Genomic DNA, 27,229 nt, shown 5'->3' with positions numbered 1-27,229 from the left:
GGGAAGTTAAAACACTGATTATGAGCAAAATGCCCGGAAGTCATTTAACCTAGTGAATTGCTTTCTTGGTGACAATTATAAAGAGTTAAAATTAAAAACAACTAATTGACAAGTTGATTAAAAAGGGTAAGAACAGAATTGTTTCTGTTCTTACATGGATTTTTACAGACTAAATTTGGGTGATGTCAGTGAATTGTGTGGAGAGGGAGGGGGGAGAGAGAGGGGGAGAGAGAGAGATTCCACTGGGACTTACAGTCGAAGAGGTGTCAAGGAAGGTGGGATGAAACTATGGTGGACTATTACATCTAGTTCTTGTTTCTGGGATGATCACACTAACCATAAAAGACAAAGATGTTTAAATGTACAACTTTAACCCTGTAGTCGTGGCCTCCCTAACTGTAACAAACATAGCTGCATTGCAACTGACAGATGTAAACTTACTTTTTAGTTTCTGGAAGAAGTTTATGGTTTTCGAATTCTGCTTGATTTTTCAATACTTCATACTTCATTTTTTCTGATGGGATTGCAATACTTACTCTATGCATTTTTCAGTTTTTAATTTAAAAAAAACCTCAATATTTAAAAAATGCTTTGTTTTTACACCTTTTATTTAAAAAAAAAAAGAAAAAAGTTAATACTGTTGAAAATGAAAAAAAAACTATTATAGGCATAAAATATAAAGATGAATATTAGTCTCTTCCATTTTCCAGTTTAAAAAACTGTTAAACTCACAAAATTTTAAACATGCACATGTGTATAAATCTATATAATCTTTGGCAGACCCCACAACATTCAAACTATTATAAACTTCAGAATACTGAAGAGAGTATCTAGAAATTAGGCATCAACTCAGCGTTCTGATGGGCGTCTGTGAGAGCTCGAGGTGTAGTAGTAGTAGTAGTAGTGGCATGTGATGCAAGAAAGCAAATGTATGAGCTTATGCAGCATCAGCCAAAAAAAAAAAAAAAATCACACCATTCCCTCCAAATGCCTGTCCAGTTCCTCCTTAAATTTATTCAACCTATCAACTTCCACAACGACAGATGGAAGTTTGTTCCAGCAATTAACCACCCGCTGGCTAAAGGAAAATTTCCGCACATCTATTCTACATCTGTCTTTTCTTAATTTGAATTTATGCTCCCTTAGATTCGTAATCTGAACAAGTGGAAGGATCCCATCAGAATTCAGCGTGCTCAACCCATTCAAGGCCTTATATACCTCAATCAGATCACCGCGCAGGTGCCTAGTCTCCAGCCACTGCAATTTGCAGAACTTAAGCCTCTCTTGGTAAGAGGATCCCTTCATTCCCCTCACCAATCTTGTTGCCCTTCTCTGTACACGCTCAAGTAAATCTACATCCTTCCTAAAATGAGGCCTCCAGACCTGTACGCAGTACTCAAGCCGTGGCCTGACCATTGCCTTATACAGAGGGATAATCACCTCCTTTGCCCTGCTAGCAAAATTCCTATAGATCATTGACAAAACCCCATGACCTGCCCTGGCAGCCTGTCTGCATTGCTCAGAAAACTTCATATCTGCCTGCACAATTACTCCCAGGTCTTTTTCATTTTCTACCACCTTAAGTGTAGTACCACACAGTTGGTACATTTCTCTGAGGTTACTTCTACCCATATGTAGTACTTTGCATTTGTCAAGGTTAAACTTCAGTTGCCACTTCTTAGCCCATATGCCCAAATTATCTAGATCCTGTTGCAGTAGCACACTGCCATTACTGTCATTAACAACCCTGCCAACCTTTGTATCATCTGCAAACTTCGACATTAAGCCTGATATACCTTCATTAATATCATTGATAAATATACAAAACAACAGCGGACCTAACACCGAACCCTGTGGGACTCCACTAATAACATTAGTCCAAGAAGAGCAGCACCCATTGATTACCACCCTCTGTCTTCTAGCACTTAACCATCCTTTTATCCATTGTAGCAACTTACCCTTAATACCATTCTGCTCCAATTCTACCCTGCTACCTGTGTAGGGTAGATGCCCTCAAAGAAATTAATATGAGGGGCCCGTCAAGCTTTCAGCTGCCCAACTCAACACCAGAGCTCACTATTGTGCATCAGGCAACATAGTGGCAATCTCCAAGGCAGAATGCGCTGGTCCCACAGGAGTTAGTTATTGTTGGTGACACTATTGTCAGGGAGATGGGTAATATATTGTGTAAAAAGGATAGATGGAATAGGACCAGGGTATGTCTGTCAAGGGCAAAAGTTGATGATGTTGTGAAGCAGATATCATCTTTTAAGGGCACAAAGGGTGATAATATTGTACATGTTGGCACCAATGACATTAAGAGTAGGAGATCTGCAGATTTACTTAACAAGTACAGGTCAATTTTGAAAAAAAAAAAAAAAAGTCGTGAGTTGGGGTTAAATTTGAAAGTGTCTGCAATTCTGCCCAGACACGATAGAAGGGAGTACATGATGAGAGCCTTGTCAATCAATTTGGCCCTGGAGTCATTGTGCAAGGCTCATGGGGTATAATTTTTTTCAGCGTGGTCTGTGCTTGTTAACAGGAGAGACTGCTTCTACAGGGATGGGATATACTTAAATAGAAAAAATGCAAGAATATTTGCGTATGCTATCGAGGCAGTGTTAGGTGGGTCGGAAAACTGCTAGCTTGGGGGATTCACAGACTAAAAGGTTAAAAGAAGCCGCAAGCAGAGGTGAAGGTGATTCTTGCACTACTTCTTTTAGAATAAGCAGTGGCCTGGATGCTGGGGGTTTCAGGGACATCATCATGAAACAAATATATGGGATGTGTTAGAGTAACTAAGAATAAGAATAGGTGCATCTAAACTAGCATGTATACCAATGCTAAAAGTATAGTAAATAAATTTGATGAATTTGAAGTGTTGGCCAAGACATCAAAGGCGGATATTGTTGGTTTTTTTTTTTGGTAGTTGTTGGCGCATCGGCTTCTGTGGCCATAATGCACCTCCCAAGGTTTTTGCAGTACTTTTATCCAAGCCCGAGGCGGGATTCGAACCCGCGACCTTTGGGTTGCTAGGCAGGCACTTTACCCACCCGGCTAGCCCGGTCGGCAAATATTGTTGGGATAACAGAGATGTGATGTCACACAGATATTAGGAATGCAGAATTGGAATTGGGGGGGGGGGGTACAATGTGTACAGAAAGGATAGGATAGGAAGGGAGGAGGGGTTATGCTGTTAATTAAGAAAAACATAAAATTAAAGGAAGTGTATCCAGTTGACGTAGATGGACAGTGCAATATTGAGTCAATTTGGTGTGACATAAGCAGTGGGAAAACAAAAATAAGAGTAGGAGTGTGTTATAGGCCTAATGACTCGAATGAGTACAATGAACAATTGTACAGAGAAATAGTTGGCTTGTAAATCAGAATGTCTTATAATGGGGGATTTTAACTTCCCAGATATCGACTGGAACTTGTGGGTTGGTCACTTGCATGCTAGCAAGACTTTTGTAGATTTATTGTATGATTGATTTCTGCAGCAGCATGTCGAGAGGAAACCAGAGAGGGTAATACTCTTGATCTCGTTATTAGCAGTGATCAATCGTGTATTAAAAATTTGCAGATAAAAGAACCACTAGGTGGCAGTGATCACAGTGTACTGATGTGGGATATACTTAAAGATATAATTACCATCAGGGGTAAAGGAAAGGGTTTTTGCTTCCATAAAGGTGACTACAGCGGTTTCAGACTGTTTTTAAATTCTGTACAGTGGGACCAACTGATGATGTTACCAACAGCAAATTCTAAGTGGGTAGCATTCAAGGAATTAATCGTGTAAGCTACTAGACGTTTCATACCTATTAAGTAATATTGTTGAAGGTTTAGGCCTAAATGGTTGTCAAATGAACTAACGAGACTCATGATAGAGAAGAAAAATGCATGGAATGGGATGCATATAAATTATCATGTGACACAGAAGCCTGTGGCAGATATAAGCTAGTCTGTAATCAAGTCACAAAGGAGATTAGGCAGCGAAGTCAGATTACGCGAAATCTTTGTCAAAGGATGCTAAGAAAAACAGCAAGGATTTCTTTACTTATATAAACTTTAAAAGGAAGGGGATGAATCAGATTGGTCCACTTGATATTGATGGTTTGACTGTTGATGATCCTGCTCAGATAGCAAACAAACTGAATGAGTATTTTGCATCTACATTCACACATGAGGAGTTATTAAGGTTTGAAAATGCCACAAGGTTATCAAATTGTAACAGGGTGCTTAATGATTTTGTAATAACTGAGAGCAAAGTGGAGGAGAAATTGTTGAAGTTAAACATAAGAAAGGCACCTGGGGTGGATGGGATCTATCCAGTTATTTTAAAGGAGGCGGCAAAGCAACTAAGCAAACCCTTAGCCATAATTATGAGAGCATCCTTGGACTCAGGGATGGTCCCCATGGACTGGAGATGTGCAAATGTATCCCCAGTTCACAAAGGGGGATTGAAGGGTGACACGAGGAATTACAGACCAGTTAATTTAACTTCTGTTCCGGGTAAAATAATGGAGTCACTGGTTAAAGATGTATTGCAGGATCATCCAGACAAGACTGCAGCAATAATTCAGACACAGCATGGGTTTGTTAAGGGAAAGTCTTGTCTGACAAATTTCATTGGATACTATGATGTGGTTACAAAGGAACTGGATGGAAATATTTCATATCATATACTTGGATTTCAGGAAAGCTTTTGACACTTTTGTGCATGGAAGACTACTATACAATTTGGGGCAGAATGGTATTAAGGGTAAGTTGCTACAATGGATAAAAGGTTGGTTGAGTGGGAGAAGACAGAGTGGTAATCAATGGACGCTGCTCTTTGTGGACTAATGTTATTAGTGGAGTTCCACAGGGTTTGATTTTGGGCCCGCTGTTGTTTTGTATATTTATCAATGATATTGATGAAGGTATATCGGGCTTAGTGTCAAAGTTTACAGATGATACAAAGGTTGTCACAGTTGTTAATGACAGAGTGCTACTGCAACAGGATGTAGAAAATTTGGGCGATGGGCTGAGAAGTGGCAGCTGAAGTTTAGCCTGGACAAATGCAAAGTACTGCATATGGGTAGAAGTAACCCCAGAGGAATGTACAAACTGTGTGGTACTACAGTTAGGGTGGTAGAAAAGGAAAAAGACCTGGGAGTAATTGTGCAGTCAGATATGAAGTTTTCTGAGTTGTTGTTTGTTTGGTTTTTAGGAGCATTAGCAACTAAGGCCATATTGCTCCGGGATATGCGGTGGTCATTCCCTGACCTTTCCGCATCCTCCGTATTTGGTGGTGATGGGCTTGAACCCCGGTCTAATCAAGAAGCGTGTGCTACGCACTGCTGCTCCTTCCCACCTGGCTACGGAGGCGCCTAGTTTTCTGAGCAATGCAGACAGGCTGCAAGAGCAGGTCATGGGGTTTTGTCAATGATATACAGGAATTTTGATAGCAGGGAAAAGGAGGTGATTGTCCCTCTGTATAAGGCAATGGTCAGGCCACGTCTTGAGTACTGCATGAAGGTCTGGAGTCCTCATTTTAGGAAGGATGTAGATTTGCTTGAACGTGTACAGAGAAGAGCAACAAGATTGGTGAGGGGAATGAAGAGATCCTCTTACCAAGAGAGGCAAATTGCAGCAGTTGGTGGAAACTACGCACCTGCGAGGTGATCTGATCGAGGTGTATAAGGCCTTGAATGGGTTGAGCATGCTGAATTCTGATGGGATTCTTCCACTTGCTCAAATTACGAACCTAAGGGGGCATAAATTCAAATTGAGGAAAGACAGTTGTAGAATGGATGTGCGGAAATATGCCTTTAGCCAGCCTGTGGTTAATTGCTGGAACAAATTTTCATCTGTCGTGGAAGTTGATAGCTTAAATAAATTCAAGGAGGAACTGCACAAACATTTAGCATTAGTAGAGGCATACGATGCAAGAAAGTGAAAGTAAGCTTTTGCAGCATCAGCCAAAAAAAAAAAAAACCTCCCATTTCACTCCTCCATTCATTCCAAATGCCTGTCCAGCTCAGCCTTAAATTTATTTAAGCTATCAACTTCCACAACAAAAGATGGCAGTCTGTTCCATCAATCAACTTCCTGCTGGCTAAACGCAAATTTCTGCACATCTATTCTACAACTGTCTTTCCTCAGTTTGAATCTGTCCCCCCTCCTCAATTTGAATCTGTGTCCCCTCCTCAGTTTGAATCTGTGGCCCCCCCTCTGGTTCTTAATCTGAGCAAGAGGAAGAATCTCATCAGTATTCAGCTTACTCAACCCATTCGAGGCCTTGTACACTTCAATCAGATCACCTCGCAGGCGCTGCAATTTGCAGAACTTAAACTTTTCTTGGTAAGAGCATCCTTTTGTTCACCTCACCAATCTTGTTGCCCTTCTTTGTACTCGCTCTAGCAACTCTACATCCTTCTGAAAATGAGGCCTCCAGACCTGTACACAGTGACCATTGCCTTGTATAACGGAATAAACACCTCCCTGTCCCTGCTAGCAAAATTCCTATATATCATTGACAAGACTCCATGACCTGTCCTGGCAGCACATCTTCACTGCTCAGCGAACTTCATATTCAACTGCACAATTACCCCCAGGTCTTTTTCACTTCCCTGAGTGCTACACAGTTGGTACATTTCTCTTCAGTTATTGCTACCAATATGCAGTACTTTACATTTGTTAATGTTAAACTTCAGTTGCCACTTCTCAGCCCATTTGCCTAACTTCTCTAGATCCCGTTGGAGTAGCATACTGTCGTTAACAACCCTGCCAACCTTTTGTATCATCTGCAAACTTGGACATTAAACCTGATATACCTTCATGAATATCATTGATAAATATACAAAACAACAATGGGCCCAACACCAAAACCTGGGGAACTCCATTAATAATATTTGTCCATGAAGAGCAGTGTCCATTGATTACCACTCTGTCTTCTCCCACTCAACTATCCCTTTATCCATTGTAGCAACTTACCCTTAATGCCATACCTCTTCAGTTTGAACAGCAGTCTTCCATGTGCAACAGTATCAAAAGCTTTCCTGAAATCCAAGTATATGAAATCAAAATTATTTTTGGCATTCAGTTCCTTTGTGACCACATCATAGTATCCAGTCAAATTGGTCAGACAAGAGCTCCCATTAACAAACCCATTCTGTATCTTAACTATTATTGCTGTCTTGTCTAGATGATCGTGTAATGCTTCTTTAAACAGTGATTCCATTATTTTCCCCGGAACACAAGTTAAACTGGTCTGTAGTTACTTGTGTCACCTTTTGAATCCCCTTTGTGAATTGGTGATACATTTGCACACCTCCAATCCATGAGGACCTCCCCTGAGTCCAAAGAAACTCTCATAATTATGGCTAATGGTTTGCTTATTTCCTTTTCTGCCTCCTTTAATATAACCAGATAGATCCCATCCACCCCAGATGCCTTTCTTATGTTCAACTTGAACAATTTATCCTCCACTTTGCTCTCAGTTATTATAAAATCATTTGGTTCTCTGCTAGATATTGATAAGCTTCTGGCCTCCACTTCCCTACAGACTTCCTCATGTGAATGTGAATGCAAAAAACTCATTCAGTTTTTGAGCTACCTCAGCAGGATCATTAACAATTGAGCCATCGATATCAAGTGGGCCAATCTGTTCATCCCATTCCTCTTCGAGTTCACATAAGTAATTACTGTTTTTGATCTGATTTAGGGGGGTATAAGGCCTTGAATGTGTTGAGCAGGGTCAATTGTGATGGATTTATTCTCTTTCTCAGATTACGAACTTAAGGGGGCCTAAATTCAAATTGAGGTAATTTGAATTCTACAACTATTCAGTTGTAGAATAGTTGTGTGAAAATTTGCCTTCCACTGATTGCTGGAACAAACTTCTATCAGTTGTTGTGGAAGTTGATAGGTTAAATAAATTCAAGGAGGAACTGGACAAATATTTAGAGGAAATGGTTGTGTGAATTTTTTTTTTTTGGCTGATGCTACGTAAGCTCATATCCATGCTTTCTTGCATCACATGCCTCTATTACTGTTTCTAAACTGACTGCTCAAGTGGATAGCTCATAAACATGGTGTGCCTCCTATCAGTAGGACCATAGCCCTGGCACAATCCCTGAAATCCTAAGACTCCATAGTTCAATCTTTGAGAGAAGACTCACTGCCACTGTTAATATGCTTATAGAACATGTTTTATCCCCTGATCTGCAAGATGCTGTTCATTGAAGGATTCCACTCTGCGCCCTTTGGGTGACTCCTTCCCTAGCCACCAATAGAAACAGGCTGCACATGGCTGGCAGATTTCTTCTCAGGAAAAGCTGAAAATCACACAGTCACTCGGTGTGCACTTTTATAAATTTGCTACCTGTAAGGAGGAAAGTATCACTGGAAAATCCTAGAACACAGAGCTGTTCTTATGCTCTAACAGAGCAATCACAAATTCTAAATATTGTAATTAAATGAACCCTGCAAACCTGCTAATTTTGTTAAAAATAGCATACCCTGTTAGGGTATGTTGAAGAATATTATATATTGTTTCAATTTTCATTACTAACTTGATATTAACTCACTCTTTACCAATCCTGTTAATCCTTGACATATTCTGTTGGATATCTTGATGACAGCTTCCTCCTTGCCAGGTAATTCATCTATTATGTCAATCTCCTGGCCATGGAGGGAACTTTGTGTTTCCATGTGGGAATTCCTGGCATTTCTCAGGAAATTTATGTTTTTCCGAATCCCGAGAAAAATCAGTCGGGAAAACGGGAAAAAGTATTATAATTCTCCTGTGAGAATTAAAGCTTAACAATCAACATAGAGACATTACTGGTTCGAAGGAATCCACTGATGTCAAGTCGAAAGCAAGAGCAGGAAACGCTGACACGGGGAGTGGAAGGTTAACTTAACCTTCCACTTCCAGAAGGCACCGGAGTGGAAGGTTAACTTAGCCTTCTATTTCCGGTCGACTTCCAGAAACGTCGACCTCAACCAGGTTATGGTCAACATTTCCGGGAATCAGATAGGAGCATGTAGGAGAGAAGTGGTCACGATCTAATCAGTCAGTCAGTCCTTGTAACTGTTTCCTTGTTACAAAAGTGTGTTCGTAGCCCTCTCTGCTGCTAACTGTGAGTCATCCTTTGCAAATAAAATAAATATTAATAAGTTTATATGCAGAGTATACTTTAGACAAATCCTATGAGTGGTGTTCCAAGAGATAACAAGTTTTGGAAACAAAATAAGTCCTTAAATTGGCAATTTCGACACATGATTCTGTGTAGTGCTGTTAATTTTGCTAGGAGATCTGAATGTTACGTTATTTGAATACTTCCCAATAATGTTCGCTGGCGTTTTCCAGTGTTTGAATATTTGCTATAGGCTACAGTTCTTTGTAAATACTACTAAACTCAATATTTCTTATTTATCAAATATATTTTTTTTAGATCTACATAATAATGAGTAAAGAGTATGAAAAATGTTTGAAGTATTTTAAGAAAGATAAAGGAAATCATTCAGCTTGTTGCCAGATATGTTTTAAATCATTGCAATGTAAAGCATCATCGACTAGTGGACTTCATTTGCACCTCGAACATATTCATGTCATGAAAAGAAAAAAAAAAAAAACTCTGAAAATAATCCTGATGAACCAATGTTTGCTATTTCTAAGAAACAATGCACAATTTTACAGTATGTCAAAGGACATGAGTCACAAGATTTAGAAAAAAACGGTAAGCAAACTTGCAGCAGCAGATGGATTAAATATCAACATCATCTCAAAGTGTGAATTTATTAGGGCAAGTTTCTTAAGCAAAGGACTACATTTGCCAAAAAGTCCATCATCAGTTATGGCATTAATACATAACTATTACAGTAAAATGGAACTGTACATCGAGAAATTTGGTGCTTTCAAATATTAAAATAAGAAAATGAGCATTTGCATAGACCAGTGGACCAGTTATAGGAATCGAAGATACACGAACGTTCATGTATACTACAATCAGATTTCATTGAATTTTGGTTTAATAAGAGTTCATGGGAACTGTCCTGCAGAAAAACTGTTATCTTTACTTCAGGAAAGATTAGAAATCTTTGAATTAAAACTTGAAGCAGATGTGGTTGCAACAACTAGTGATGATGCAGCAGTTATGGAAAAATTCGGAAAGTTATCACCGACTATTCAGCAGTTATGTTACAATCATGCACTTCACCTTGTAACCAAAGTGTTTTACTTCAAAAAGTTGAAAGATGATCAAAAACAAGCAACAGCGGAAGCAAATACAATGCAGATTCTGAATATGAGAAAGATGAAAGCAATGACTCTGATTCAGATAATGTAGCCGGAGCCGATCAATATGATCTGCAAGATGATGTCTCTCCAGCAATTTTTAGTATAAGAAAAATTGTAAAACTGTTTAAATATTCTCCAGCGAGAAATTATCTTTTGCAGCAGGAAATAATCAAGAGCGAAAAAATGGAACTACAAGTCATTTTGGACTGTAAAACACGCTGGAACACATTAGAAAGAATGATCAAAAGATGATTTTTAAAGATCCCAAATCTGATAAAAAATTTTTTTTGACAGCTGAAGCTTGGTCACTTATGGAAAGAGGAATATTATGAAATTGCGAGAGATATGTTAAATTGCTTAAAACTTGTTCGATTAGCAGTTGAGGCATTAAGTAATCATGATGCAAATCTAACAAGAGAAGAAATTTTTAAGTTTCTTTTTAGTAATTTGGAAAAACAGAATTCTGCTTTGAGTAGTATGCTTTTAAAAGAAATTAGAAATGAATTGCTTAAACTCAGGAATAAAGATCTAGTATCCCTCATTAAATATTTAAGCAATGTTAGTTGTTTATATGAGGTGGAAAAGGACTTTTTTGCTTTGGCAAAAAAGAATTAAATAGCTCAATTAGCAAAATTATTAATGGAAAGACTTTTTAAAGGAAAATGTGCTTTAACAGAAGAAGTGCAAAGAAATGTGAATGTTGTTTTGAAATACTCCGACATGAAATCAGAAATTGATCTAAAATCTGAATTAGCAAAAGCAATATTGATTTCAATGGCAAAACCAAAATCAGGGCAAGTGGACAAAATGGTTTCATCGCTAAAAAAGGAAATGAGCTTATATGAAGCAACATGTACCCTAACGCCCAACTTGAAGATGCTTTTGGACGTACTTTTAACAATTCAACCAACATCAGAGCAAAATGAAAGAAATTTTTCTATATCTGTAATATTTGTCATGAAACAAAGACCAAGTCTGTCAGATAGGGTAATAAATGTTTTGTGTGTTTTAAAATTTCATTTTAAGAATGATAACTTTTAAATAGTAAATATTTGTGGTATTAAATATATATTTCAATTTTTAAAATGATTTTTATTTAGCATTTATTTTATGTTAATGTTCCATTCTTTTAATATTTTCTATTATCAAATGTCTATATCAGGTAGAGATTACTCTTGTATGTTATTGAAATATATAATCTTGTCACAATATATTGGATCATAATAATAATAAACCATGCATTTATTATATTGTTTTTTTTTTTTTTTTTGTTTTTTTTTTGCAGAAAACCTCAAAACTTTTAGTATAAACCTATCATAGAAAAACGATTCACTGTTTATTATTGTGGTCACTCATTATTATTTAAAAATACGTAAATAAAATGTTATGAAAAATACAGAATAACTTATGATTTCGGGAATTCTGATTTCTCGTTCCCGAATCCCACAGATTAATATCTGTCAGGAATTTGGAAACACTACCTTCATGTATATATTCGGTAATAAAGATTCATATATATATATATATATATATATATATATATTGTTTTAAAAAAATTTTAAAATATGCATATATTTGGTACTGTTACTCACTTCTTTTTCAAATTTGGCATGTCTCGAAGCATGTAAAATCTGAATATTATGCTTGTTTATAATTTTTGAATAATATTTCAAATATTTCATTGTTGAACAGTAATAAATATTTCAAACAAATCTTTCAAAAAGTCTTGGTTTGCAACCATTAGAAACTGTTAATGATAATTAGATCACAAGGGACAGTTTTTTAAATAACTTGAACCAGAACAACACATAATTCACAACTCTCTATCCCAAGTGATTATCACTTTCCATGTTATTCAAAAATAATGATGAATATTTCAAATGAATCTTTAAAAAAGATATATTTATGACTTAGAAACCATTAATAATTGTTAAATCAGTAGGAGAGTTTTATAAATAACTTGTACTAGAAAACAAGCATATAATTCTAAGCTTTTAGTATCGTAGCAGTTTCTCACACTAGCATTACTACAAGTTAAAAGTAGAACAAAAGTGGTCGGCTGTACCTGTTGGATGTAATCATGCTAGAACTCTATAGAAAAGTGAAAGTGTATTGATGTCTAACGGCACCAGGAGTTCCTCCCATCTCCACGTTGCTTTCATTGTGGGTGTACCAGTTCACTGGGAAATGCCAGAGATTTAAAAGTGTGTGGGCTTTGTATCTGTGTGATGTCGTGTACCGTTGTTCATCTGGTCGTTTAGCCACTGGACCCCTGCTGAGGCCCAATGTTGCCCCACTTTCGACCCGTGGAGGCAGACCAGGAACCCAGTAGACTCATTTACTCTGGCAGGTCCTGCCGCATAGTTTCCTGAGATTTCGGCGGCTAGGACCTAAAAAAAAAAAAAAAAAATTAACTAATCAATTGCACGATGGTGATGTCGCTTGAATTTGATGGTGGTGTTGCTTGAATTTGAAAAGGCCAAAATATGGGCAAAAGGTGATTTGACATGTGTGTGTGGAGTTTTTGCTAGCATACAGATGGGGAGGGAGAGTGAAGACTGGGGGGGAGAAAGGCAGAAGTATGGGTACAATAGAGAAGGTGGCCCCAGGTTTCAGTGGGGCAGGCCCACTAAAGAGGAGGAGTGGGGGTGGCGAGGAGGGGAGGAGACTAAGGGGGAAAAACCTATCCCCTCCCGTCCCCCCCAGGGAAATGTAATTCAAAGATGAAGGGGGCTAGGGTGCCCTCTTCAGGTCGCCATATGGCATTTGGCAATTAAGCTGCACTTTGTTTTGTCGTTTCTAGTTGCATCATTTATGGGGCTAGCTCCATCCTTGTGTTTTCTTATTCCTGCTTTGGGTGTTTTCTTTGGAGAGAGAGAGATTGATTCCTTATATGTCTCAGCTGGTGGCGAATCATTGTCAGCCAGGCACTGCGTCCACCATCGTTGTTTGGCTGGGTCGGGTTATCTCAATTTGTCTTTGAGTGCTCAGGAGGATTGATCATTGTAGTTGAGAGTCATACTCAATGTCTCTTGGGATGTCTTGTCCTTGGTCCTTGTGTGGTTTTGCTTACGACATTCTCTTCAGTGGATCTTCTCGTCAGTTCCTGATCACATTTCGAGTTCTTCTTGTGAAGAGGTCCCAGGCAAATCTGGACAGGATTTGGTATTCGTCCCTTGAATCCAGTAGGTGATGTTCTTGCTGTTGGGGTATGAATCTTAGTCTCATTATGAAGATACCCCGCAGGTCCTCATATATGGGGCACTGGTACATCAGATGCTCCCAGCTTTCTCTTTCTCCACAAGGACAGTTTGGATCTTGGAGTATACCCAGAGTGGCGAGTTTGTCATTAAAGGGCCTGTGGCCAGTCAGCATGAAGGTTGTGTAGAGGCCTACCCGAATTCACGCAGATGAATTCGGGTAGGTTTTTTCCACAAGGGGTATGAATTTCCTCGTTACCTTGCCCTTGTGCGAAGCGGACCCTCTGGTCTGCCCCGTTTGTTTCAGGTGTGCCTGCAATCGTACTTTCTCTTGTTTTTCTCCGTTTTCTGGTTCTATTGTATGCCCCAAGAAGGTAATGGTAATCCCTTTCATTATGTAATATGTCAGGCCCCATCTAATGATTTCCAGATCCAGCGGCAAGACTCCCGCCAGAACCTGGAGCGCTTCTGTGCTGACTGTATTACAAGCTCGTGTTATTTTCAACAATATTGGCCGTTGTATTGAGTTCAGGATCCTTTTGTTGGCTACAGTCGTCATTTTGTGGTAGAACGTGGCAGCTGCGTATGTGATTATGGGGATAAAAGTGGCTTTGTAATAAAGAGCCAGTGTTCTTTCGTTTAGTCCCCAGTCTCGTCGCGTGACTCGGGCTACCATGGCAGCATAGTTTATAATTTTCTTTCCGAGTTGTATGAGGTGTGGCCTGAACGTGAGCTTTGTGTCGAGGATTATGCCAAGATATCTCATTTCAGTGGCGAACCTGATTGTGGCTCCATTTATTTTTATCTGTGGGGGTCTTGGATCGAGGGTTCCCCTGAGGAGTATAGATGTTGTTTTGGTGGGCGATATTACTAGGCATTTCACTTCTGCCCATTCCTGTAGAGTGATGAGGGCTCTGTTTGCTGCTATTTCCAACTGGGCTCTGGAGTTAGCCGCCACTGTCAATATTAGGTCGTTGGTGAATGCCTGTGACGACGTCTCCTAGGTCGATACGCAGGAACTCATCGAAGAAGAAATTCAACAGTGGGCCCAAAACTGACCCTTGCGGGCATCCTCTGTGTACTTCTCTGACTAATTTTTGGTAAGGGGTTATGACTTCTATCTTCCGCTGTGAGAGGTAGGAGCTGATGGCATGAAAAAGGTTTGTTGGAGTTTGCACCTGTCGGAGTCTGCCAAGCACGCTCAGCCCCCAGAGGGAGTCGAAAGCCCTGGCAAAGTCCACTGAAATGGCCAGGAAGTATTTGCTTTGGCATTCTTCCACTGCAATGAGGAGATTCCTCACGGCGTCTGTTGTAGAGGATCCAGGCTTGGAGCCATATTGGTTTGGTGCATTTAAGTCCGTTGCTGTAGTTGCTTGTGTAGGAGTCTTTCATAGAGTTTACTTGCCACGGTTAGGAGTGCTATTGGCCTGTATGATTCTGGTTGTTCGGGGTTCTTGCCAGGATTTTTGAGGATTAATTTTAGACTAGCTGTCCTCCACTGTTTTGGGAAGTATGCCGCTTTCAGACAGCAGTTATATAGGTGCAGAAGTAGGTTGGGTGTCAATTCAACCACTCGCTTGACGAGGGCACTTTCTGTTTCTAATCCTTACTGCCACCTGCTGCAGCTCTTCCAAGGTGAAGGGGGGTTCCTGTGCTTCTGGATCATAGTTATCATTCTGGTGGCAGAGTTCTCGCTGTTGTTCAGTTCTTGGTGCCACTTGCTTCCTGTAGATAGTATCCAGAATGTTGTTTATCGATTGTTCCCATGTAGTGGTTAGCTGGCCTTGGGGAGTTCTTGTTGTTGTGAGTTACCTCGCCTCTAGGGAGTTTGTTTGTAGTGCACTTGTACACCACTCCCCAGGGGTCGTTGTTTCCCATTGTTTTCACTAGTTGTTCCCATGCGTTTCTTTTACTTCTCTGAATCTTGTCTGTTTACTGGTTTCTTGCTGTCCTGTATAGTTGATTTAGTGCCTTCACCTCGTGCGCCGACCATGTTCTGCGGGCTCGCTGGAAGTACTTTCTTCTTCTTGCTACCTCCTTCCTCAATTCCTGTAGCTCCAGGGACCACCATGGGACCGCTCCGGGCATAGGATTTTTTCTTTTTAATGCAATTTGAGTGACATTTGTTATGAGATCCGTAGTCTTTTGTTGCCGGGTATCCGGCTCAGTCTCTGCTTGGATTTCTTGATATCTAGAGTGGATTGCTTCAGTGAGCGTTTCTTCAAAGAGGTTCCAATCGGCTTTGTTGATGGCGAACTTATTGAGCTGATGCTTAGTTGCTGAAATTCTGGCAAGGTTTCTTTTGATCCGGAAGGTGATTACCCGGTGGTCCGATGTCTTCCAGGAGTTCTCTACCCTCCAGTCTGCGACATGTGAGGCCAAATTGGTTGTGGCGAGTAAGATATCAATCGTCGCCTCCTACTGTAGGTTGCAAAAGGTTGGGAACTGGTTCGGTTTGTTTAGAACAGTCAGCCGTGATCCAGAGAGGAAGTCTTCTAGGAGCTCCCCATTGTGGATCCCTCTTCTATCCTCTGTGGTGCTGAGTCATGTAGGTGATCTGCAGTTGATGTCCGATCCAATGATTATTTTTTGTTCTGGTAATATGTCTAGGAGGTGCTGCAGGTAGTTCGTAGCTGGAGTGATATCCTGTCCCAGTCGGCAGTACAAGGAGACTACAAAGAAGTCCCCAATTGGCGAGATCACGTGGGCACAGACTGCCCATGACAAACAGAGCTGTCCAACCTTTGTCACCGTTATGTTAGGGTTTCGCACTATTATTGCTGCCCATGGGGTGTCGCCATCATTTTGGATGAGCTTGTAGGCTAAAGGGTAGCCTCTTACTTTTTTACCATGAGTGTATGACTTCTGAATAAGAAGGATATCAGCCTCCTCCTCATCGGCCTTCAGTCTCAGCTGGTCGGCAACCGCTTTAGCCCTCTGCGCATTGTGCTGGAAAATCTTAACCTCTGTGTAGTTATAATTTTTTTGACCGCATGTCCCCATAATCGGTTCTGTTTTGGTATATTCCTTTAACTTTAACATAACGTGGGCACTTTGAATCTCTTACTGAGTGGTTTGCATCCATTTTTTTGTGTTTTGAAGTTCGCGCATGTAGGGTTGTTGCTCTTATTTGGGCAGTTTCTGAACTTGTGCCCCTTTTCCGTACAGTGTCCGCAGGTCAGCCTTCTGCACACATGTGTGGGTGGTGTGGCCAAACTTCAGACACCTGAAACATATCGGCACCACCACATGTTCCTTGAATCTATGTGAGCTCCATTGCACATAAAGTCGGGTCAGGTCCCTCACAGTCCACCATGCATCTGGTCTGAATTCCACAACCCAATTTCAAGACATGGTCGAGTACCTCGGGGTTATAAGTTCTTTACACGTCCGGTCTGGCATGATCTCCTGTAGGTTTCTCTCACAGATTTCCTTTACTAGGTCTTGCAGGCCAATGTCCTTGGGTAGACCAAATATGATCGCCGTTGGGCCCCTCCTTCTAGGGAGTTCCGCCTGCAGTCCCAGAGTTGCCAGCTTGGGGTTTCCATGATTGCTTGTATTTCTCCTTTAGTCTCCGTCTCAATGGCGATTCCGGTGCTCCTCATCTTTCTAATTGCATTTATCCGTGTTCTTTTAAGGTCTTCTTTCATGGATTCCATGATTTTAGCTTTGATAACCTTGCTTGTTGTTTCTTTCTTCCCGTTCTTTGGTCACACAATTACTAGGTTTGGAGTTTTTAAGAGGGTTTTCCTCTTTGGCTGTGCCTGGTCAGCTTAATTTGTAGCTGTAGCTGTGGCTGGTGTCCTCAGCGCCTGTGCATAGGATGGGGCATGCTGTGGCATTTGGTTTCCACTATCCGCTCGGAGGACCTCCAGAACTGCAATTGCTTTCTGGTGCTCCTCATTTGTTTAAGCAGTATTGTTCCAGTTTTGTCCATCGTAGGACAATCTCTGCTCTTAGCATGGAGGATATTCTATTGCTATTGTCTTTCATAATGGTCTCTAACTCTGTTCATAAGGTTAAGGCCTGCTTCAGGACCGTCCCCTGGGGAAGGGTAGGGTCCAGTGGGGGGTTTTTGTCACCCTGCCTTTGGTCTCTGATACCTTTGTGCTGCTCTGGTGGTTCCTTGGCTTCACTAGTGCTGCGCACTTCTCGGTCCAATTTTAGGCCCATTCTTCTATTCTTCCATTTTGTGGTCTCCCGTCTTTGTTCTTCAGGGTCATCAACTCTTTCAATTGGAGTTTGTTCCATCATGACTTCCTCAGATTGGCTTTGTGAGTCATTTGGAGTTATTTCCACAATTTCATTTTCCATTTTGTAAAGTTTCCGGATTAACGAGGTTGTCCGAATTAGCAGTTCCTAGTTGTATTACTTTATTGGAGGCTCCAAGAGCTGCTGAAGGATTCAAACCACAAGTCCGTAGGTATATTTGTTGCCCTATGATCAACGGGCGAAGTTTTGGGCTCTCCCCCATTGGCAGGCAGGGGGGAAGAATGCCAAATAACTCTGTAGATGCCTTCAGATGGAAATTAGTGAAATGCAGCAGTCAAGGTCACAGCTGAAGGAGTAGATGTCAACTCACTAATCTCTGCGCCGGAGGGGAATACTACACATTCCGTTGTCACACAAGGGGGGTATACATTTCGTTGTCACACAAGCCTCCCAAGTCAGGTGCAGGGTATTTGCGTGGCAACCACAGTATAATTGCCTTTCTATAGCCCTGCTGTCAGCCGCATGGTGACCAGTATGGTCTGGCAACAAAGGATATAGATAAAAAACGTAAATAACCTGCAAAGTTCCCAGTAAATAAGCGAAAGTTTCTCACCCTGAGATCCACTGTAGTAGTTCTACTAAAGAGTATACTTTTCAAAAACTAGTAGGCACTGTAACCACAAATTCATGAACAAAATTCAGCAGCGCGGAAAACGTGCGTCCACACTTAATGGCGGCCATACTGGTGATCACTCTATAGAAAAATGATAAATAAAAATTTCAAAACAATACCATGTAAAAATTTATCTGTATTTAGGAAGGTAACAGAACATCACAGATTTATCTTCAACCAACAATTAACATGACTCGTTTTCTAGTTACGCAGGACAGGTATTAAGGAAAGTTTTTTTTTTTATTAATCTAAGGAAGGTTTCTACTTTTTAATTTGTGATTTTTTTTTTAAACTTATTTACTTGTAGCAGAGATTAATATTCTGTTCTGTACAGAAGTTAAGCATTGTTAATAAATCTTATATTTGCATATTTACTTTTCTTTCATTTCTGGGAAAGCCATTTATACTATGCAAAAAAATAAGGTCATATTCCGAATCATCATAGAGAAACACCAGAATGTGCAGATAAACAAAAACCTTTTTGGAAATTTGTTCATAATTAGTGGTGCTTTTTTGATTTTTACTAGGTTCATCCTCTGAGTGGAAATCCCTTCATGAAGAATTCAAAAATGCATCGGGGCAACATAAAGATCTTGATCCTTTATTTAGAAGGCATGTGAAGCCAAAAAAACAACATGAAATTGTCCGTTTTTCTCAGGTAAAAATGAAATCCAAGTTTTCAATCTAATATAGGTATTTTAATAATATTCCTATATTGTGACATGTTTGTTTGTAATAGTCACACACACACACACACACACACACACACAACTTTAAAAATCCAGAAGTTAACCCTATGAGAGAGAGAGAATAGGATACCCCAACTTAAAAAAAAAAAAAAAAAAACACCACTGTAGGTACCAGATTTATGCACTGTATTCCATTAATAATTTCTAAACATCATTTTCTTTGTTTTACATATTTTCTAGACTGTATGTCATATGCACTATTTGTACCTCATATTAAAAAAAATATTGGCCAATTGCAATATCCATTCTGGAGGCAGAATTTGCACCTGCAACCTTTATTTTTTAGGCGAGTGTTTTACCCACTGGACTAGTCAAGGTTAGCATTTTGCCTTAATGCTGGCAACTGTCGTTCTGTGGAGATGACAGGGAACAGAGCTACTATCCAATAAAAATAATGAATTACTCTGAATATTTAGGTTATGTGCATAATCTTAAAAAAACTGGAATGTTCAAAAATCCAGCATGTGCAGAGTCCAGAGGATGCTGGATTTATGAAGTTCTTTGTGTGTGTGTGCGTGTGTGTGTGTGTGTGCGTGTGTGTGTGTGCGCGTGCATGCATAAATACATATATGGATATGTGTGTGTATATATACAGATATGCACATACATACATATGTGTGTATATTTGTGAAGAGGCATATCGTCTGTCATATAAACAGCATTTCAAATGATCTCTTCACTGTCAATTAGAAAGGATTTGATATTAGGGATATATTTGTATATATAATTTTATTTGACCCCATCAGCAATGATGGTAGTAGTAATAGCAAGTATAAGGTAGGAGAAATTTTTTGTATTATTAATGTAGAGATTACTTTTGATTTCCGATAAAAAATGATATTTTCTAGACTATAATAATTCATGATTTCATTTTTTTTTTTTTTTTTTTTTGGCTTTCAAAACTACTTTTCTTATTCATAACAGTTGTAAGCTTGCTTAAGATAATTGAATGACAATTGAATTATCATAGTTATAGGGGTTGGTAACGGTTTTGTGCAGTTAGGAATAGCTAGAGCGACCAGATGTCCCAGTTTTTCAGAATTGTCCTGATTTTGGGTGTAGCGTCTTGGTATCCACAGAAAAGTTGAAGACCCTGTTTGTCCCGATTTGCATGTAAAGCTATTGTCTCTGTTTAACTTATTATTCAGGTGAACTGCTCTGCTAGGTGCTTGTGTAATCAAATTATATAATATATAATTTGATTAATTTAGCATGGCAGTTAGCATTATCATAATAATGAGGGACACTCGTACATTTTACCTCTAATGTTGCTGAAATCCAAGAACATTCTATGAATTGTAAGTTCCACATGCTTTTCATATACTGTTTTCATTCTTTAAATAACTTCTACTTCTGAGCAGAAGAAGCCCTTTTTAATTGTTGATGAAATAGAGCATCAAATATTCTTCTGATTTTCTCCTCATTCAGTAAAGTGCCTATGTATACAGGTTTATAAGGAACAATATATCTGGTTTCTTCCATCCAAATATTAATCTGTATTAAATTCTTCTTCCCAGTTTTCAATTTTTTTTCCCCTTTTTTGAGAGAAAGTTATTAATTACTAGAATTAGTTGCTTCCATGCGTGGTTGAAGCTGACATTTTGGGGAAATTCAAATGTCAGCAGGTTGAATTCCTATGATTGGATGGAGTCAGATATTTTATTTTATTATTATTTTTTTTCTCCCTGATGTTGGGGGGAAGTTTCCACCCTGCGACGGGTACTGGTACCAAGTGTACAGGGTGGTTATTATGTATAGCTATTATTTCTGTTTGTTGAGGAACTCTCTGACTGTCCTACAGGTGTTCAGTATTGCGACTTCTGGAGTTCTTGACAGGTGTTCTCCGGGAGGCATATTGCTGGTAGACCCTTGTGTAGTGTTTTTCGCACCATATCAGTGGTACCAAAAACCTTCCTGTCTTAGGTCTGTCTACTTCCTGATCTTTTCCTTGTGGATTTTCTGGAGGTTACCAGTGTTGGGAACTGCTGTGTCGATCATATAGGTAGCCTTTTCTTCTTGTTGACAAGGGTTATGCCTGGTCTGTCGTGTGGGATTGTCTTGTCTGTTATTATGGCACAGTCCCCGTACAGCTTGTGGGCTGGGGTCTATATATGACCTGCGGTTCATACTTGTAATACAGTACACTTTCTTTGACCAACTGGTATTTCCTCACTAGCTTATGATGTATTATCCTGGTAATCTGGTCATGTCTATTAGTGTATTCCATCTGGATGATAACTCTGCGTCCTTCAGTGACACATTGTTCGATGAGGTCTGTCTTGTCCCTTCCTCCTTCTTTCTAAGCTATGATCAGTCTCTCTATGGCCAACTTCAAGCAATGTTGGCAGCTCTTGGTCATTATTGTTCTTGTCTTTCCCATGATCTCATCTAGCTTGGTGTTAGTCCATTCTATGATCCGAAGGAGTATGTTAGCACTGTGACTACTTAGGTGTTTATGGATTTAACTGTGTTCCCTCCATTCAGCTCTGCTTTGAGCAGGCTTCTGAGTCTGTGAATGGTATTTTTCAGTCAGCCAGGCCATAATCTTGTGCTCTAAGTGCTGAGCCTTCATCATCCCCAGCTATTTGTAGGTCTCTCCTCCTGTTATAGCTTTGATCTCTTTACCAGTCTGCAGCTGGTATTTTTGACCAACTAATTTGCCGTGATGCAATCAATGGGCATTTCATTTGTCTAATCCAAATTCCTGATGTCATTGCTGAATTCTTCGGTGATTTGGAGTTGCTTCTTGGTTGTCGCGTAGAGTTTGATGTAATCCGTGTACATCAAGTGAGAGGGGGTGTACAGGTTGTTCCTTCTTTGAGGTTATATCCGTACTGGCTATTGTTAAGCTTGGTGGATACTCCTTTGAGTGGAGTGTTAGACAGAACCACAGTGGGCTTAGGACATCTTCTTGAAAGATTCCTCTCCTGATGGGAATCAGTTTAACAGATATTTATTTAAAGTATACCCAGTATAAAATAAAATAAAATAAAATATTTCCAGAAGCTTTCGGAACTCGTGTCCCTTTCTCAACTGACAGAATTTTTGAATACATTACAAGCAAAGTGTGGCACGTTACTCATTCGTCATTGTTGTAGCACGGACGTGTGCTGCCTTGCGCCAGTGATCATCCATCAATAAAACGGTTGTCTCCAGGATTGGATGTATACGCATGCCTTTCTGGCGATTTAATGCCTTAGGGTTGTTCATTATGTTTAGTGACTCTAGCCATAGGCGGTGGCGAAAGTGTCGCGCGTGGTCCACTATCTCAAAGTCGCGCTTGGGGTCAAGATCGTGGTTGGTAGCCCAAAAATGTTCTGCAAGCGCGGACTGGTCAGTTTCGGCAAGCCGGATTGCTCTGTCGTGTTCCGTGAGGCGATCCTGGAGACGTCTCGATGTCTCACCTACGTAGCAACTGTTACAGGCCCTACAGGTGATACGGTACACTACATTGCTGCGTAAGACAGGTGTGACAGGGGTCTTCACACTGGAGACAAGTGAACGTAGGTTCCTACCTGGTAATTGTACACATTTTATGTTGTAACTTCTCAGGATCTTCGAGATACGTCCTGACACTCCTGGATAGTACGGAATGTAGGCGGATGATATGCCGACTTGCTTCGGAGGTCTTGGGTTGGAAGTAAGTTCTTGTGCCTGTAACAAGCATCTGTTTAGTACATGAGATGGATAACCGCATCTGGTTAAGTCCGCCTTCACACGGGAGATCTCGTTACGTCTAATTGTGTCGGTGCTGGAATGGCTCCAGGCCCTGGAGAACAGGGTGCGGGCAGTGATATTGAGATGGCTTGGAGCGTGGCCGGACCCGTAGTTGGTGAATTGACCGCACCACATGGGTTTGCGGTATACTGAGGTCTCTAGATGTGGGCCTACGCGATGCACTAGCACGTCCAGAAACGGGAGCGAACCGTCCACCTCTGATTCTACGGTAAACTTGATGAAATTGGATAGAGAGTTGAGGTATTCTAGTAGTACCGTTTCAGAACCACGTGGTATTATGGTAAAAATATCGTCGACATATCTACACCACGTTGTAATAGGTGTAGGTGGGTTCTGGTGTATCTGCTTCTCCAGATCTTCCATGGCGATGTTAGCTACTACGGAACTGACAGGGGCACCCATAGCAGTGCCATGTACTTGTTTGTAGAGTGAGTCTTCAAAGGTGAAGATGCTGCTAGAGAGGCATAGGTTGAGGGCGGTACAGATGTCATCAGTGGATAGTGACGTCCTGGATTGGAGGCTTAAGTCGCTCTCAAGGAGCCTTCTGGCGCAGTGCACGGCCTGTTGGACGGGAATCGAGGTGAATAAAGAAACCACGTCAAATGATGCCATGACAGAGTTATCAGGGATTGAAATGTCCTTAATGGTGTTAATGAATTCACTGCTGTTTTTAACGGTGTGAGATGTATTACCTATAAGAGGCGAGAGGAGGCTCGCGATGTGTTTGGACAGTTCATACGTTGGGGCACTGCAGCAAGACACTATAGGTCTGAGAGGAATACCCGGTTTATGGATCTTTGGTAATCCGTAGAATTGTGGTAGTTGGCAGCCAGTAGCACGCAGAAGATGGTGAGTCGCGGTCGGGATCTTCTTATCTTTAAGCCATGCGTGGACAAGTTTATTAACATTTGCTTCCAGACGTTTCAAGACTTTAACGGGAGGATCAGGTAGAGGTTCATATACGTTAGGATCGAGTAATAGGGCCAAGGCTTTCTCTCGGTAGGCTGATCGGTCCAGCACAACAGTCCGGCGCCCTTTATCCGCAGGAAGTACAACGATGGAGTTGTCTTTTCTTATAGATGACAGGGCGGCACGTTGGCGGTGGTTGAGGTTTGAGCACGTTTTTCGAGTGTTGCGGAGGACTGCGGCAGTCTTGAATCGGATCTCGTTGGCAGTTTCTTCGGGAAGGTTGGTAATACTGGCTTCTATGCCCATAGCGAGCTGTGTGATGGGAGGTTTCGATGGTATAACGGCGAATTTCATACCGTTTGATAAAACACTCAGCTGCTCGTTGGACAGTTGTTTGTTACTTAGATTCAAGACGAAAGAAGTCGTGTCGTCTGAACGAGTGTTCGTCTTTAAGGAGTTAGTTTCTATGCTCAAGTTTATGAACTTGCGCTGTTGGCGTAAACGGTAGGTATCCGAGGTCTGACTAGCCCGATGGCAGATGGTATGTATAAGGTTTGTAAATACAATAGGCGAGACCTTACCTTGTATATGTTGTAACAGTCTGGACTTGTTGTAGTCAGCGTTCCTGATTTCACGGTGGAGATGGGATATCCATAAATTTAACGTGCGTAGGCTGAAGTTAAAGCAGGCACGATCCATATGAGAGTTGTGGAACGGGGCTTTGTATCGGAACCCTTTAGGTATAATTCGATTGCTTTTGCATCTGTGGGCGAAGCGTAAATGTTGCCTGTAGCGAGCTATTGAGAGGAAGCACTTTTGCAACTGTGCACAATCGTTGTAGGTATTATGGCCATAAAGTGATCGAATAGTGACAAATGGGCCTGGAGTACTGGGGTCCATAGTTTAACAGATATTTATTTAAAGTATACCCAGTATAAAATAAAATAAAATAAAATATTTCCAGAAGCTTTCGGAACTCGTGTCCCTTTCTCAACTGACAGAATTTTTGAATACATTACAAGCAAAGTGTGGCACGTTACTCATTCGTCATTGTTGTAGCACGGACGTGTGCTGCCTTGCGCCAGTGATCATCCATCAATAAAACGGTTGTCTCCAGGATTGGATGTATACGCATGCCTTTCTGGCGATTTAATGCCTTAGGGTTGTTCATTATGTTTAGTGACTCTAGCCATAGGCGGTGGCGAAAGTGTCGCGCGTGGTCCACTATCTCAAAGTCGCGCTTGGGGTCAAGATCGTGGTTGGTAGCCCAAAAATGTTCTGCAAGCGCGGACTGGTCAGTTTCGGCAAGCCGGATTGCTCTGTCGTGTTCCGTGAGGCGATCCTGGAGACGTCTCGATGTCTCACCTACGTAGCAACTGTTACAGGCCCTACAGGTGATACGGTACACTACATTGCTGCGTAAGACAGGTGTGACAGGGGTCTTCACACTGGAGACAAGTGAACGTAGGTTCCTACCTGGTAATTGTACACATTTTATGTTGTAACTTCTCAGGATCTTCGAGATACGTCCTGACACTCCTGGATAGTACGGAATGTAGGCGGATGATATGCCGACTTGCTTCGGAGGTCTTGGGTTGGAAGTAAGTTCTTGTGCCTGTAACAAGCATCTGTTTAGTACATGAGATGGATAACCGCATCTGGTTATCCATCCAGGGCCTAGCCATCTCAATAGCACTGCCCGCACCCTGTTCTCCAGGGCCTGGAGCCATTCCAGCACCGACACAATTAGACGTAACGAGATCTCCCGTGTGAAGGCGGACTTAACCAGATGCGGTTATCCATCTCATGTACTAAACAGATGCTTGTTACAGGCACAAGAACTTACTTCCAACCCAAGACCTCCGAAGCAAGTCGGCATATCATCCGCCTACATTCCGTACTATCCAGGAGTGTCAGGACGTATCTCGAAGATCCTGAGAAGTTACAACATAAAATGTGTACAATTACCAGGTAGGAACCTACGTTCACTTGTCTCCAGTGTGAAGACCCCTGTCACACCTGTCTTACGCAGCAATGTAGTGTACCGTATCACCTGTAGGGCCTGTAACAGTTGCTACGTAGGTGAGACATCGAGACGTCTCCAGGATCGCCTCACGGAACACGACAGAGCAATCCGGCTTGCCGAAACTGACCAGTCCGCGCTTGCAGAACATTTTTGGGCTACCAACCACGATCTTGACCCCAAGCGTGACTTTGAGATAGTGGACCACGCGCGACACTTTCGCCACCGCCTATGGCTAGAGTCACTAAACATAATGAACAACCCTAAGGCATTAAATCGCCAGAAAGGCATGCGTATACATCCAATCCTGGAGACAACCGTTTTATTGATGGATGATCACTGGCGCAAGGCAGCACACGTCCGTGCTACAACAATGACGAATGAGTAACGTGCCACACTTTGCTTGTAATGTATTCAAAAATTCTGTCAGTTGAGAAAGGGACACGAGTTCCGAAAGCTTCTGGAAATATTTTATTTTATTTTATTTTATACTGGGTATACTTTAAATAAATATCTGTTAAACTATGGACCCCAGTACTCCAGGCCCATTTGTCACTATTCGATCACTTTATGGCCATAATACCTACAACGATTGTGCACAGTTGCAAAAGTGCTTCCTCTCAATAGCTCGCTACAGGCAACATTTACGCTTCGCCCACAGATGCAAAAGCAATCGAATTATACCTAAAGGGTTCCGATACAAAGCCCCGTTCCACAACTCTCATATGGATCGTGCCTGCTTTAACTTCAGCCTACGCACGTTAAATTTATGGATATCCCATCTCCACCGTGAAATCAGGAACGCTGACTACAACAAGTCCAGACTGTTACAACATATACAAGGTAAGGTCTCGCCTATTGTATTTACAAACCTTATACATACCATCTGCCATCGGGCTAGTCAGACCTCGGATACCTACCGTTTACGCCAACAGCGCAAGTTCATAACTTGAGCATAGAAACTAACTCCTTAAAGACGAACACTCGTTCAGAGACGACACGACTTCTTTCGTCTTGAATCTAAGTAACAAACAACTGTCCAACGAGCAGCTGAGTGTTTTATCAAACGGTATGAAATTCGCCGTTATACCATCGAAACCTCCCATCACACAGCTCGCTATGGGCATAGAAGCCAGTATTACCAACCTTCCCGAAGAAACTGCAACGAGATCCGATTCAAGACTGCCGCAGTCCTCCGCAACACTCGAAAAACGTGCTCAAACCTCAACCACCGCCAACGTGCCGCCCTGTCATCTATAAGAAAAGACAACTCCATCGTTGTACTTCCTGCGGATAAAGGGCGCCGGACTGTTGTGCTGGACCGATCAGCCTACCGAGAGAAAGCCTTGGCCCTATTACTCGATCCTAACGTATATGAACCTCTACCTGATCCTCCCGTTAAAGTCTTGAAACGTCTGGAAGCAAATGTTAATAAAC

The 27,229-nt window shown here is 41.1% G+C and overlaps 1 protein-coding gene across 1 annotated transcript in view; it reads left to right on the top strand.

The window, feature by feature from the left end:
• The window catches only part of LOC150081639 (methyltransferase-like protein 25B), a 118,559-nt gene that overhangs the window by 29,278 nt on the left and 62,052 nt on the right, over window positions 1–27,229 (top strand). Inside the window, exon 4 of the mRNA XM_090380274.1 lies at window positions 18,901–19,031. Within this exon, the coding sequence (XP_090236400.1) occupies window positions 18,901–19,031 (131 nt within the window). The remainder of the gene's footprint in view (window positions 1–18,900; window positions 19,032–27,229) is intronic.

This window comes from Mastigoproctus giganteus, chromosome 8, assembly GCF_048544385.1.
Source record: "Mastigoproctus giganteus isolate SK-2022 chromosome 8, ASM4854438v1, whole genome shotgun sequence".
In the NCBI taxonomy this organism is placed as follows: Eukaryota; Metazoa; Arthropoda; class Arachnida; order Uropygi; family Thelyphonidae; genus Mastigoproctus; species Mastigoproctus giganteus.
The sequence above is the reverse complement of the archived record's forward strand: the minus strand, read 5'-3'. Positions and strand labels throughout refer to the sequence as shown.